The sequence below is a fragment of the Abrus precatorius genome, unplaced genomic scaffold (genome assembly GCF_003935025.1).
Source record: "Abrus precatorius isolate BTA unplaced genomic scaffold, Abrus_2018 Scaffold7, whole genome shotgun sequence".
Taxonomy (NCBI): Eukaryota; Viridiplantae; Streptophyta; class Magnoliopsida; order Fabales; family Fabaceae; genus Abrus; species Abrus precatorius.
The window spans coordinates 7,404,595-7,418,928 of record NW_020874417.1 but is presented as its reverse complement, the minus strand read 5'-3'; the positions used below and the strand labels follow the sequence as shown (position 1 = coordinate 7,418,928).

The 14,334-nt window shown below is 27.4% G+C and overlaps 1 protein-coding gene across 2 annotated transcripts; it reads left to right on the top strand.

Moving 5' to 3' along the window:
* The first annotated feature begins 10,365 nt into the window (after positions 1-10,365).
* On the top strand, positions 10,366-13,358 carry LOC113872643 (putative uncharacterized protein DDB_G0274405). 2 transcript variants are annotated; one of them, XM_027510348.1, is made up of 5 exons: positions 10,366-10,984; positions 11,252-11,304; positions 11,809-11,894; positions 12,295-12,976; positions 13,276-13,358. In XM_027510348.1, exons 1-5 carry the CDS (start codon positions 10,697-10,699, stop codon positions 13,301-13,303), a joined length of 1,137 nt encoding a protein of 378 aa, XP_027366149.1. In that variant the 5' UTR covers positions 10,366-10,696; the 3' UTR covers positions 13,304-13,358. The 2 variants fall into 2 exon arrangements, with proteins under 2 accessions (XP_027366149.1, XP_027366150.1); XM_027510349.1 differs by having other exon boundaries at positions 11,827-11,894; positions 13,276-13,355.
* Positions 13,359-14,334: the final 976 nt, after the last annotated feature.

The window sequence follows — 14,334 nt, the reverse complement described above, 5'->3', positions numbered from 1 at the left end:
TTTTTTTTTTTTGTAACTTTATTTTTTTATTTAAATCTTATTTATTTTCTCAATGCAACAGATCATATTTTTATTATTTTTTTAACAATTAATTTTAGAAAAAGTTATCTATAAATTCTTAAATCACTTCTAAAATTTAATTTTTAAAATAGAGTTTAATACAAATAGGAATTCAATTTTAAAAAAGTGATTTAAGATTCACCATGAAAATTTTATTTGTGAAGGAGTTTTGAAATTAAATTTTTGGATAAAACATAAAAGATGAAAAAACCCCTTATTAAACGGGAAAAATTCCTACCAAAGAGGACAAAGTCTCTCGACTCCCCCCTCCCAAGCATATGAATTTTTTTAGCTTAAGATCTTATTTAGATAGATAATTTAATTAAATTCTTATTTTAAAAAATATTTATCACGTAAAATTTTATGTTTATAAGTGTTTAAATTCAATAAAATATTTATGTTTGCATACATACTTTAAAAAGTAGTGATACAAATTAAGGCATTTAGATGCACATAGTGAAAAGCACTTATAAAAATTTAAATAATAATAAACTAAAATTAAAAAATAATTTAAATTTAATATAGTTCATATAAAATTTTTAAAAAATAAGATAACATAAAATTAAAAAATATATTAAAGAATTAAAATTAACATTAAAACATAAAAATGAATTAAGGAATATAAAATTATCATAAATAAGGGTGTATGATTAAACTACAATATGATAACAAAAACATAAAACTAATGTTAATTAATTTTATGAATTTATTTTTTATAGTTTCTTTGACTCACTTCATGAAATAAAAATTATAAGCTTAGAATTTAACTAAAAAAATAATAATAAGATAACATAAATTAAAATATAAGATAAAAAAGTAAAATTAATATTTAAAATTATAAAAAAATTTAAAATCAGCATTGTTTATTATGATTAATATTAAAAAATAAACAAGTGTCTAAAATTAAAATTTAACTACCATATGTTAATGTTCGACAAATACAAAGAAGTGCTTAATGGTTAGCACAACTCTTTGTATAATAGTAAAATATAAAAGTAAAGTTAGACAATTTTTGACATTTGATTTTTATAGTGTTTCTTATTTGCTCCATTTGTTAAATACTTTCTTGATTTGATTGTTTTTATGTAAATTCTTCAATAATTGTTTCACAGGTGATAATATTGTACTCTAATTCAACATTTTCATTGAATAAAATAAATTCTTCATTATTTCCTATGAAATTGTGTAAAGTTATATATAAAAAAATTGAGTTATATATTTTTAATGAGAAAATGGTATATTAATTAATATATTCTATTTAGTTTTACAAAACTCAAATGATTGTTATTTGAAAAATAAAATGTAAATAATTAAACACTTCATTTTCCCCCATTTTTGGGTCCTAATATAAAATAAATAAAGAAAATGATATAAAGTAATCTTGTAAGGTCATGAGTAGCTCATAAAGCTATGATGCTCAACCTCAACAAGATAATATTTACATGTGAATAAAATAATGATAACTAATATCAATAATGTAATATATATATTTGTGATACAATTTTTTTTAAAAAAAAGTCAAAATTCATTGAAAAATAATTCCTAACCTATAGAAAAATGTGAAAAATACAATTTAGGTATGTGTAAAGCATTGATAAAGGTCCTAATATCATGTATAAAGCCCTCTTATCTAGCTAATATAAAACTAAAATACATTAAAATCACATGTGTAGATATTTAATGTTTAATATGGACTATAAGTTTCATGTAAGTATCATCTATAACACCAATACAATCCTTAAAATAGAAATAATATCGTTCATAACTCCTAATCTAATAAGGAACATCCTGAAAGGTAGAATCAAGTGACTTTATAATATCTTTAGAAAAGGCAAGCATTATCTTTAAGAGTTTATGGAATTGTTTTAAAATAGTCTCTCCAAAGTGTTGAAATCTCTCGTTTGTAATATGAACAAAACTTAGTTATTTCCTTGTGTTGGTTTCAAATTATAATGACATTGTAAAATGTTACTCTACTATAAAAACACATTTTTTTTCATCCTAAATTATTGATATAAATGAATATCATGTCTATTGATAATCTCTTAAACCCATTCATAACATGTAAATGCAGAAAGTCCTATACGTATTCTTACCACATTATTTAAGAAATAATTTGCAGTGACATGCATTGCCACTAACAATAATACCTTTTTTTTTTATTTGGTGAAAATTAACTATTGTTACATGAATTGTCATTATCTAATATAAAAGAAATGTTATTTGTACTAGTTATAGATTTTTTGTGAAATTTTCAAAAATGAAACATGTCACAACCTCTTTTGGTAAAGGACACATGACATGCTAATGTAATTTTTTTTTCCATGTATAGAAAAATCCGTACTTTATGAAGATTCAAAACTTATTTCACGATCATCGGCCAAACAAAGAAAAAAAACTCATTACTTCAATAATAAAATAGGACTTCAAGGCATCATCACAACATCCAAGTATATAAATACATAATTATTCTGTAATATTATTTACATAAGGGCTTCTCAAAATACAAATTTCGTGTCTCAAAAATTCTAGCTAAGTAGCCTAAATTACAACTCTTCAAAAAGGCATGTTAAACTCCATATATCCCTTAGCTAGACTATCCAACATATGGAGTAGATGCATCATCTATTACTTCTGCTCACATACCATCGTACGGTCATTGCAACACACATACAAACACAACAAAAATGTAATGGTGAGTTTATATAATTAACAATCATAATTGTAAGGTATGAAAATATTAAAATTGTTTATACAACTCATATAATTCATAGCTATCAGCACAACAGTCTCAATCAATTGATGCAACATGTTCAACCATTTCTCGGCCCATCTAATGCAGTTATAGCGATTCAGTTTTAGCTGGTTTCACAGGCTAGGTAATCTAGAGGAACTACTTCTAGTCTTAGAGCGACCCATCCCAGTATCTGAATCCAGACATAGCACAACTCAGCATTTCTATCATTACATGTCTAACTACTAAATATGTAACTCGACTTTAGAACAATTAAAAATTAATATATCGCAGACATCTATACATATTCTTAACCTCAGCAACATAGGTATATTTATTTTCACAATGAAACTTAACAACTCACAACACTTATCAAATATTTCAGCATGTCATTTTCTACCACAACATTTCAAACATTTATCAATTAACAGGGACATATACTCAGTCATACATCCTTTGGTTTTTAACCTATGATTTGCTCATACAATAATTATTCTTAGCTAAAACAAAGTTATCTATGTAAATATCTTAGCATCTATTGAGTGAACAAAGCTGACTCAGGTATGCTTCCCTTGCCTAAAATAGGTTCCCTTAGTTTTGAATCTTTGTGAGTTCCAACTAGAAAAATAGGGTTCAAGGGTCTCAGATCTCCTAGGTCTATACTCACTGGATGTTCCCACTTGGATCGGGAGGAAGTTCGGCTTCAGGAATATTTTCTCTAAGGGAAGAAGGTAAATAATAGAAAAAAAAAATGAGAGGGGAAGATTGTCTGGTGTGAAATAAATGCTTCTCTACACTGAGGTTCCTTAAATAAGGTTATTATATACCTAATACACTCAATGATATTAAACACAACAATCACTTCACACTGCAATTATTTAGCTTTTAAATCAACAATTGTACAACTTTTGTATTCATATTTCAACATATGAAAACCTATACATTTCAAGCATATACAACACCATTCAAAGGAAATAATACATATATGAAAATACACCGATCTGACAAAACAAAAATATGGTTGAATGCATGCGTCATTTATCATGTTCAAAATATATACATATTAAGGTGAATGAAAAGTTCATTTCTAAGTGCTTTAAATGTGTGATAGACGATGCCGAGTTGTTATCAAAACAATTAAGTTTTCTAAAGATTTTGTAATATAGAGTCAAACCTAAGTTGATTCACGAAGACACATTCTCAGGCAAATTCAATTTTATGTTTTCTTTTAAAAAAATATAAATAAGGTTTTTAAGATTTTAAAAATTACAAATTAATCAAATTAAATTATGGACAGAATTAAAGTGAGTAAAAATGAATTAAGAAATATCAATCAACAAAATATCAATTGCGTGTAACTTCGGCTATCACAGTATCTAAAGATTTAAATATGCGTTTGAACAATCATCTAATTCAATTATTAATTCAATCAAATAACTTAATTAAATAGAGTTATGGATTAAATCAAATAATCATTTAAGCTAATTCACATTAATTATCAAATCAGAATATCAATCAAGTCCTAATTTAAATTCTAACAACAGAAAAGTCAATTAAGATCGCAATACATAATTCTAATATTAGAGAAAAAAGAGAACAAACTTGGAGCAATTTAACGCAGAACTCAAGTCGAAATGACATCATTTGGATTCCACAGATTGAACGAGAGGTTTAGTCTTCTATCGAAACGCTTAACCCATGCAAGAATGAGAGAATTCGAGAGAAAGTAAAAATAAGAATTCTTATTTCGGCAAAGTCTCAAAATCTCAAAGTGTCTAATTGCTTTATACCCTAATTCAAAACCTTATTAGTCTATTTATAGATTCTGATTAGGGTAAATTAAGTGGCCAAAATTTGGGCCTCAATAATATATAAAAGCCCAAATATAATTATTAAATAACAATGGTCCAAATGCAATCCTGCAAAAATATTCAACAAATCTATCTCAACTTAAAAAAATCATAAAAAATCGAAAACAACTCCAAATCCAACGATCCATATATGCATTTTGATGCCCCGAAAGTGTAGAATCCAATGCAACTAGAATAAGCCAAAAACGATATCTATAGAAAAAAAGTTATGGTCGAAATAATAGTCAGAGATCATAATAACTGAAAATATAAAATTAAAGCATTTATTTGTAATAGACCTAATTTATTCAATAAGTAGAAAATGGTAAAAATTATAATAATAAAGTATATGAAAAGTTTTTATTAATCAAAATAAAACTATAAATGTAAATCTAAAATATGTTATGTCAATGTAAAACTAGTAAGTATGACAACCAAATAATTGATAGACATTTAAATATTAATGTAGTAATGCAAAGTAAAATTAATGACGGACAGTTTATAAGTATCATCATTTAAATTTCACTTGTTCAAATTCTTGGATATTCATCCAATATGCCTAATAAGTTCTTACAAAAATGGTTAATGTGAACGAGATCTACATTGATATTGTTTTCTAAAATTCCTATCATTAACAAGTGTGTTAATCAAACACCAATCTATTATGTAGTGGGTCATAGTCAAATGTGACATCTATTGGTTTATTTTAAGTTCTAGTTCGTTTAGTATGTTTTGATAATTATTTTTATTTTATTATTTTCCTTGATTTGAAAGTGAGACTACGAGTTAGTAAAAGCATTCATCAAGGTTTTCATAAGAGTTTAAAAAAATAGCATTAACAAAATATTATTTTTGAACATGAAACCAAGAAAAGCAAGGAAATACATACGAAATTAACAAAAAAATAAAATAAAAAGCACAAACAAGCAACTACTTTAGAAAGAAAAAAAGGTGAAAAAATTATTGTAAAAAGATAAGTAATCCTAATAATGATAAAATCTATCGGGCATAGAAATGAGAAGACCAAAACAATAGAGATAATATACATGAATGATTTTGTTGAAAAAAGAGAATAAAAAAAAAGGAAACAAATAAAAAACATAAGTAAATTTCAAGAGATAAGATTTCAATAAAACAAAAGCATGTGAATTTTTTCTTTTATCATTAGGTAAGATTACAAGAATAACTCTTGTACAACTTTCAAATAAGCTAATATGTATAAGTTAATTTGAGTAGCTTATGAAAATAAGTTAAAAATAACTTATGAAAAAAGCATAAGTTAATTCAAACACAAGTATAAGTATTTACATCATATATTATGTTAAAAATGAGCTTTTGAAACGCTAACTTGGATGGACAATAGTCAGTAAAAATCGCTCTATAATAATACACTTAAAGAGGATTTAGCGTTGAACCGTTTTCTAATGTATACTTTTGAGAGTAGTTCATAGATAATTGTTCTCTAATCTATACTTACAAGTATAGTTCTTTGTTAACGGCTTTCTAAAGTCACACTTTAGAGAGTGATTATATTATTAATCATTCTCTAAAGTTATTCTTAAATAACAGTTAATAAAGAATTTTTCTTCAAAGAACGGTTAATAGAGAATTGCTTTCTAAAGTCTTTTTTTCTCATAAATTAAAATTTTAAAATGCATAGCAATTTCTATTTTATAAATGAAGCACACTCAACTCATATCTTATGAATCTCTTTGTCTTCTTTACTCTAATAAAGTTAGTCTCTTTCACATCTATAAGTTATCTTTGTCTTCTTCGTCTTCTCTGTACTAACAAAGTTGGTCTCTTTTATATATATAAGTATCTTTCTCACAATTCTCTTTATTTTCTCTTTCTTTATTCTTCTCTTTATTATCAGTGAACTATCCACTAATTTGTTCTTTTTTTCTTTGCTTACTAGTGTTTGGTTCATGCAAATTGGACTGTTTGATTAACACTATATACAAACTCAAGTTTTAACTCATTGGCAAACAATCAATTTTAATTTGTAATAAAAATGAAAAAATTTTGAATGTCAAACATAAATTCAAATTTAAATAAAATAATAAATTAATTTTGGTTTATAATAGAAAACTCATAAAGAAAAAAAATTTAAATTTCAAATTCGCAGTTTGTATTCATATTTTAGAAAGTGGTTATATGAACTGCTCTTTAAATGACATTCATTTTGAATAGCGGTGCTTATTAGAGCGGTTTGGACCACTCTCTAAAACGATGCAAAATCATTCTCTAATGACTTTTCTATTGTTATATAAAATAAGTTGTTTATTAGTTCTTCCAAACACTCCCTAAATATGATCTAATGAATTCTAAACCCTAGATCTTAACTTGTTTAGCCAATAAAAAGTAGGCTTGACATTAAAAAAAAAACTAATAAAAAGCAAGTAAAAGTTTGATAAAAGAGACTAGGTTAAAAATATCATCAATTATATATTTCTTTATGCATCACAACTTTACTATTTCTTTACTTAAGTGTTGACTTAGTAATGAACAACTTTGAACAAAAATTAGAAAATTTAGTATTCTTGTACAAGCACAATTAATCATGAAAGTACATCATAATTGCTCATTTGAATAAGTAATCTTTTATTAAGAAGAGTCATGACAAAATAAAGCTATTGTAGAGCAAGTGATTATATAAATAGTAAATTTAACATTATCGTTATATGTATGTAATAAAACTTGTAATATAATGTTCATGAATTAACACATTGCATTCAAAAAGGTTTTTTATTCTTTTAGCGACTAGCATTACACAAAAACTTCACTCTATTAATTATACTACGTACCCTGTTGTGAATAACATATATAATTATTGCTATGATCATATAAATAAATTAAAAAAAATTAGCATGTTTAAAGAATTAAAAACGAGAGAAAATTGATACATAATATTTTTATAATAGTTCTTCCTAATAAGTACAAATATTATTTTTTATAGACATCTTTAGGCATAAAATTCAGTATTATTTCTATAAGTCTCTATAAGTTTTTTACACAAGTTTTATTCTTAAAAAATCTTTTATTACTAAAAATATGCTTATTACATAAGAATTTTATAGACAAATTTTTTTCATCTATATTACAAATAGATTTACAAACGATTAATATAGACAACAACTCAAAAAAATATTTTTTTTTTAAGAAATCTGAATGTAATACAAACTAAAAAAAAATTGTTTGTAATAATTCTATCAGTTGGCACATAATATCACAAACATAAATTTTGGATGAAAATTTTTGTTTGTAATTTGATACTGAATCGAAATTTTTTTAACATAAATTACAAAAAAAAATATGTTTGTAATTTGAAATTTTTTTTTTTGGACTTTTCATATAGCTTGTTACAAATAGTTTTCTCACTTTGTAATTGCATTTAGTTAATTTTCAGGCGGATAAATCTAAACTTGTAATATGCTAATTAAACTAATTACAGATGAAAAAAATTTATCTATAATGTGTGAAACATATCAAAATCGCGCATTCTCCTTCTTCTTTCTCAGTTTTCATAATTTATTGTCTTTTTTCCTCTCTCTAACATCTTTAGTTCTTTGATTAGTGTGAGTAGTTGGAGCATCTATTTGGAAAACAATTTATATCATTGTGTTATTTTATTTGATTTTTTTTAAATTTTTGATATATATTAAAGACTTATGATTTTTAAGATAAAATTGTAAAACTGGAGATTGTATGACTGAAAGATAAGCATAGAAGTCATTCTTCAAACCTGATTATTGTTTGTTGTGAGATTGTCTGTGCTTGTGAATATTATAGAATATGCATATTGTAGAGTTACAAAAGATGTACTCTACAACAGTTTAAGATTGTGATGTATATTTTATGATTTATTTATTAATACATTTTTATATAATATATAGATTATGTGCATTAGAAATGTATATTTTTCTATTAATTGTTAATATACGTGTAAAGAAATGTTCATAAATTAAAGGAGATTCAGTTGAAATTTACAATAAAATTTTGTTTAATATAAAATAAAAGATTAATACAGTATTATATTCTTGGATATTTTTATATAGTTATTTATCAAAATATTTCTTAGAAACCATTCGTATTATATACTTGTATTATGCCTAAAAGCCCTTTCAATTGGTCCGAAATCTAACTTTTTAATTAAATAAGCTTTCTCAACATTTTAGCTTGACTTATTTAGACTAGGCCATGTATAGGCATAAATGGAGTGTCATATAAATTATTTTATTTCTACTTTTTATTAACACTAAACATTATTTTCTAGCTGTGTATATTAGTAATTATGTAATTTGAAATCTACTTATTTTTAGATTATGTTTTGGACACTTTACGTGATAATTTTTTAAAATAATTCTTTATAATCCCAATCATTGAGTAATGTGATATTATTTTAATGATTATTCGACACATTTTTAAAAAATTATATAGTCATAGATATATAATATTATAGTTGATATGTTTGTAAAGTATGTATTAAAATAAATTTCACTTATGAAGTATTATATATATAATTTATGAGATTTTATAAGTATGTTTTGCTTATTGAAAACTCTTAAATCAATAGTTAAATTAATAAAATTTAATATTAATAAAAATTAAATTAAATAAGTTTTTATTAGTTATTTTTGGAGTATATAAATCCCTTCTCATATTATACAAATATGGCTCCCTAAAATCTTTTTTAATATAATAAAATTTTATGTTTTATTTTATTATTCATACACACATAATTTTAAATAATATAAAACAAAACCAACTAAAATCAGGTTTATTTTTAATTATGATATATCTGATCATGTTTTAAATAGATTTTATTTTACACTTGTGAGTAAAAAGAAATTTTAATTTGTCCAATTAAAACCATATATAATTCATTGACAATTAAGAAAATATATACAAATTAAGATATATGCTTTAAATTTATCTTTTTTTTTAAAAAAATAAAAATGATTTATTTAACTTATATGTACCCTTCTAAGACATGTTTTAGCTTACAAGAAGATATATAGTAATTGTACGAAAATACTATTAATATAAAGACATGACAGAAAATAAGAAAAAAATTGATATTGATGTTTCAAAAGTCAATTTTAAATTTTCTAAATATCATAAAATATTATGAGTGATCCTATCATGTTTAATATAATGTAAAAATATAAATCTTAAACTAAAGCACAAAATTGATATTGGATGCATAAAATCTTTGGTAAAAAAGTAATTTATCATTTAAAAAGTAACTAAAAGCATAAAAGAATTCTACCAAGCATCCCACATAATACATAGATATAAGAGTAGTAATTTTGAATTATCAATTCATTCCTATATCATGGAAAAGAGCAGGACTATAGAGAACATATGGGTCCTTGTTAAGGAGAGTCACGATTGTGGGGTCCACCGTCCCCCTTCTTAAAAGTATCAACGATGGAATAGAACCACCCACTCCTCCTTCTCCTCTCTCTCTCTCGTATTCTCTTATCAATTTTCGTTTTTTCATTTTCTTTTTTTTTTTTACTCTAATTTTCTATTTGCCAATTCTCTCTTATCCACCCTGGCATCTTCGTCCGTACTCTGTCCCTTTCCTCTTTCACCGGCTACCGACCCAACCGGTCACCCTCCCGCACGTGTCTAACTCCATCACACGTGCCGCCCCCACCCATACAACACCCTCCTTTCCGTGGTGCAACAAACAAATAAAAAGCGAGACAGGAACCCAACCCAGAGGAGCAAAAAGCATATATGGAGAGAGAGAGTGTGTGCGTGGGTGTGTTTGCTAGAGAGATAAGAGAGTTTGATAAACTCACAAAAAATTATGATTTTTTTTCCTTAGTCTTTAGGGGCATGAAGTAGATGGGTATATAGTGTTCACCCCCTTTTTTTTTTTCTTTTTTCTCTCTCTTTTTAAGTATTATTATCATTATTATTATTATTTTCTATCCTTATTTTCCCCGAAATCTGAACTACGATCGTTTCTGGGGTGTGAGAGTTTCGAAGTGTTTTGTGAGGGTATCTAGTGAGTTAGAACAAGTTGCATCTTGCACCTATGAGGATCCGAAATAGGCAAGTGCCTTTCCCTCTCTTGCCGGTGATTCACTCAGATCCCAACCTGATCAACCGGTCACCGGTGATGGTGCAACTCAACGAGGCTACCACCAGCTCACCTAAACCTTCTTGCACTCATGGGTTGGCTATTGCACCGTTGCCCCTCTTGGATCGTCCTCAGCCATCTGATCAGCCACTCCCACCGATCGGGAAAGCAACCAACGGCTGTGATGATTCCACCGGAGAAGGTGGGACTCACAGGAGGCACCACAGGAAGCAAGAACCTTTGGTTAGTGAAACTATTTCACACGAATCATTTTATTTTTCTTTCGGTTGATTTATTTCTCGAGATTTCAAGGTGTGAGTTTGTAGATTAGTGCACCTTTGTCCAGGCTTTGACATGGGGTTGGTGTAAATTAAAATTATTATTATCATTATTATTATCATTATTATTTTTATTTTTATTTTACACTCACAAAGGGGCACATTAGGGGTTACCAACCATGTATTAGTGAATCCTATGTATGTATTTTTTTTGTATGTGTCTTATTTGCAGGTGGAAGATGGGAGATGGGAAGAGGGAGGGGGACAGAAGGGTAATGATACCAGGTAAGAATGAAACCAAGCTAAACATGAATTTTAGAAAAAAGAAAGACATGAAATTATTTGTTTTCTTATTCGTTCATGAAATCTTGTAGTAAAAAAAGGTGAAAACATGGAGACCCATAACTTGATTTTAACCGGCATGGAAAAAGAAATCAATTTTCTTAGAAAATTATTTATTGTTTAATAAAAATATAAAAAGAAAAAGAAAATACTGTTAGTGGAAATACTGTTGAAAGTGTTTTAAATAAGCGCCTTGTGTAGCCACCATACCCTCTTGTGAAAGGCGATCGTTTTTTTCTCCAAATTGGCTAACTACCGTTTGCCCTTGAGGTGCACAAGCTGGTAGAACCAAATGCTGGTCCCCAACTACATCACATCCATCTAACTCTTTCAAAAATATTACATTCCTTCGTTTTTTCATCCTTTCCCTTTTGGCTGTAAATTTTCTGTGTGTGTGTGTGTGTGTGTGGTTTGCATATATATGCGGTTGTTAATTGGTCTTCACAGGTCTTCTTTTGTTTGTAGGAAAGGAAACATCTCTTGTTCAGAAACGCCAGCTGAGGCATTTTCACCGTCAAGCCCTTCTAAACAAGGTAAAGAAAATGCATTTTCTATTGGAACAATGCATAAATTTACAATTACTATTACATATACTCGATCAGTTTCAACACCTATTTAATACCTTCCATCCTTTTCTATTTATCGTTTCATATTGCATTATATCAGTTATCATATCTCTCTCTTCTCTCTCTTTTGTGTGCATGAGTGTCTGTAAATCATTTCCCATTACCCCATCACTCCCCAGTGTTGACTAACATGAATTTTTCACACTCAATTTTTACACCCAAGTTACACCCTTCTTCGTTTATCTCTTTCTTTTTCACAACATTTATCATTTTATCTCTTTTGTTTTCTTAATTTTCTCTTCTGTAAAGGTTATAAACGCCCTTGATATATAAAATATCATTTCATAGTATACATGTACGCACGCAGATGGTCGATGGTGTGAGGGAGAGAAAGCTTTTCCACTCAAGAAACGAAGAGGGAGCTTGGAAAATGCCACAGAGGACAATAACAACGACGACAATAACAACAATAATAGGAAGAAGATGAAGATGAAGAACAAGATGAAGACGAAGATGAACAAGAAATGTTTGGTGCAAGATGATAGCAATGAAGCGGAAGAAGAAGAGGAGGAGGAGGAAGAAGTGAAGGAAGAAGAGGTAATGAGAGAAACAAAACCTGAAGTGAACGTTGGTAAGAAGAGGGTAAGGGGTAGTGCACTAATGGAAGGTTCAAGGTGCAGTCGTGTTAATGGGAGAGGATGGAGGTGTTGTCAACAAACCTTAGTGGGTTACTCTCTTTGTGAACATCACTTAGGAAAGGGAAGGTTGAGAAGCATGACAAGTGTGAGAAACAAGTCTATTGGAACAACCAGTGGTGCACCAAAGAACATGGCACTAGTATCCGAGCCTTCATCTCAAAAACAAACAACAAAGTGTAGTAGTGTCAACTATGATCCCATGGACAATGATGGTGAAGACAAAGATGAGAAGAAGCCACTAATGGTCACAAAGAAGAGGATGAAGCTTGGAATGGTGAAAGCACGATCCATTAGCAGCTTGCTGGGACAAACCAACGATGAAATTGTTGCCATAGCTGAGGATATTAACAAGTAAGGCAAAAAAAACTATATGCACAATTTGCTGTTATTTCATGTATAACTTTTTGAAAAAAATTTAATAATGGACCTTGTGTTTAACGTACTTGGGTGCAACTTCTTCCGATCAAACTAGCAATGGTGGTTCTTTGATTTCTTATTTCCATGTGTTTTCTATGTTAACGTTTTCTTGTTCATGTTTTTTGTGGAGAGTGTTCTTATATATTTATATTTTTTTTCCTTCTATCTTCCCCTGCGACAGTTATGAGATTATTATTTAAGTATATTGAACTGGGCACGATCTGATTTTGCAGTCAAATGAAATATTTATACACAACTTGATTAGATTATCTAGTAGAGTTTATATACTTTGGTGGACTCGATCATGGTCACCGCGTCTTCTTTGACTAACGAAACATCTTGAACTCCACCACGTGATGAAGTGTTATTACCCAAGATGAGATGCAAATAAATAACTCATTATGATTTGGGTGATTAATTGTGTGGTTTGATCGTCAAGCCGGCCATGCACACATGGACATGGTGTTCGCAATTTCGATCACTTTCGTTCACATAATGAAGAATTTACATGTACTAGTGATGAGTTTCTTGAATACTCCTTGAGTATAATTTCTTGAAGATTTTAAAAAAACATGTTATTATTTTACAATAAAATTACAAAATAATTTTCTTATTATCAATAAAATATATTATATTAAATATGACTAAATTAAAAAATACTTTTTAAATTAACTAAAGTATAAAAATTAAAATTAATTTTAAAATTAAATGTTATAAATGATAAAAAAATTCTTTTAAAATATATTAGTTTTTTTTAAAAAAATTATTAAATGTTAATATTTAAAATTGAGAACTCGGATTTAATATCTAAAAGTAAATTTGTAGATTATGAGTTGAAGAAAATTGTTGTCTTTAATGATTATCTCATCAAGGTTATAAAAAAATTTTAAAAGCAAATTATGTATATAGGTTGTCTTTAATGCCACAATGGTATTATCCCATGCATTTAGACTGTATTTATTGTTGCATATTAGTAGTCTACAATGAGGATGATATGTGATTGACATCATCGAAGTCGAAAATGTATTCACTATATAATTATTAATAAATAATTTATAAACTAATAATAGCATGACCTTATTCATTGAGGGTTTCGTGAGGATTTTTTTTCATGGCATTTCTATGTTCGGATAATAATAGAAATTCCAAAAATTTATATGAAGCAATTGAAAACAAACTCCAAATTAATCTTTATGAGAAGGATTTCGTCCGTAATCAATATGTATTTAAAATCTATAAATGCGTACTCAATGCTAAAGTTATAACTAGTAACATTAAAATAAATATAAATT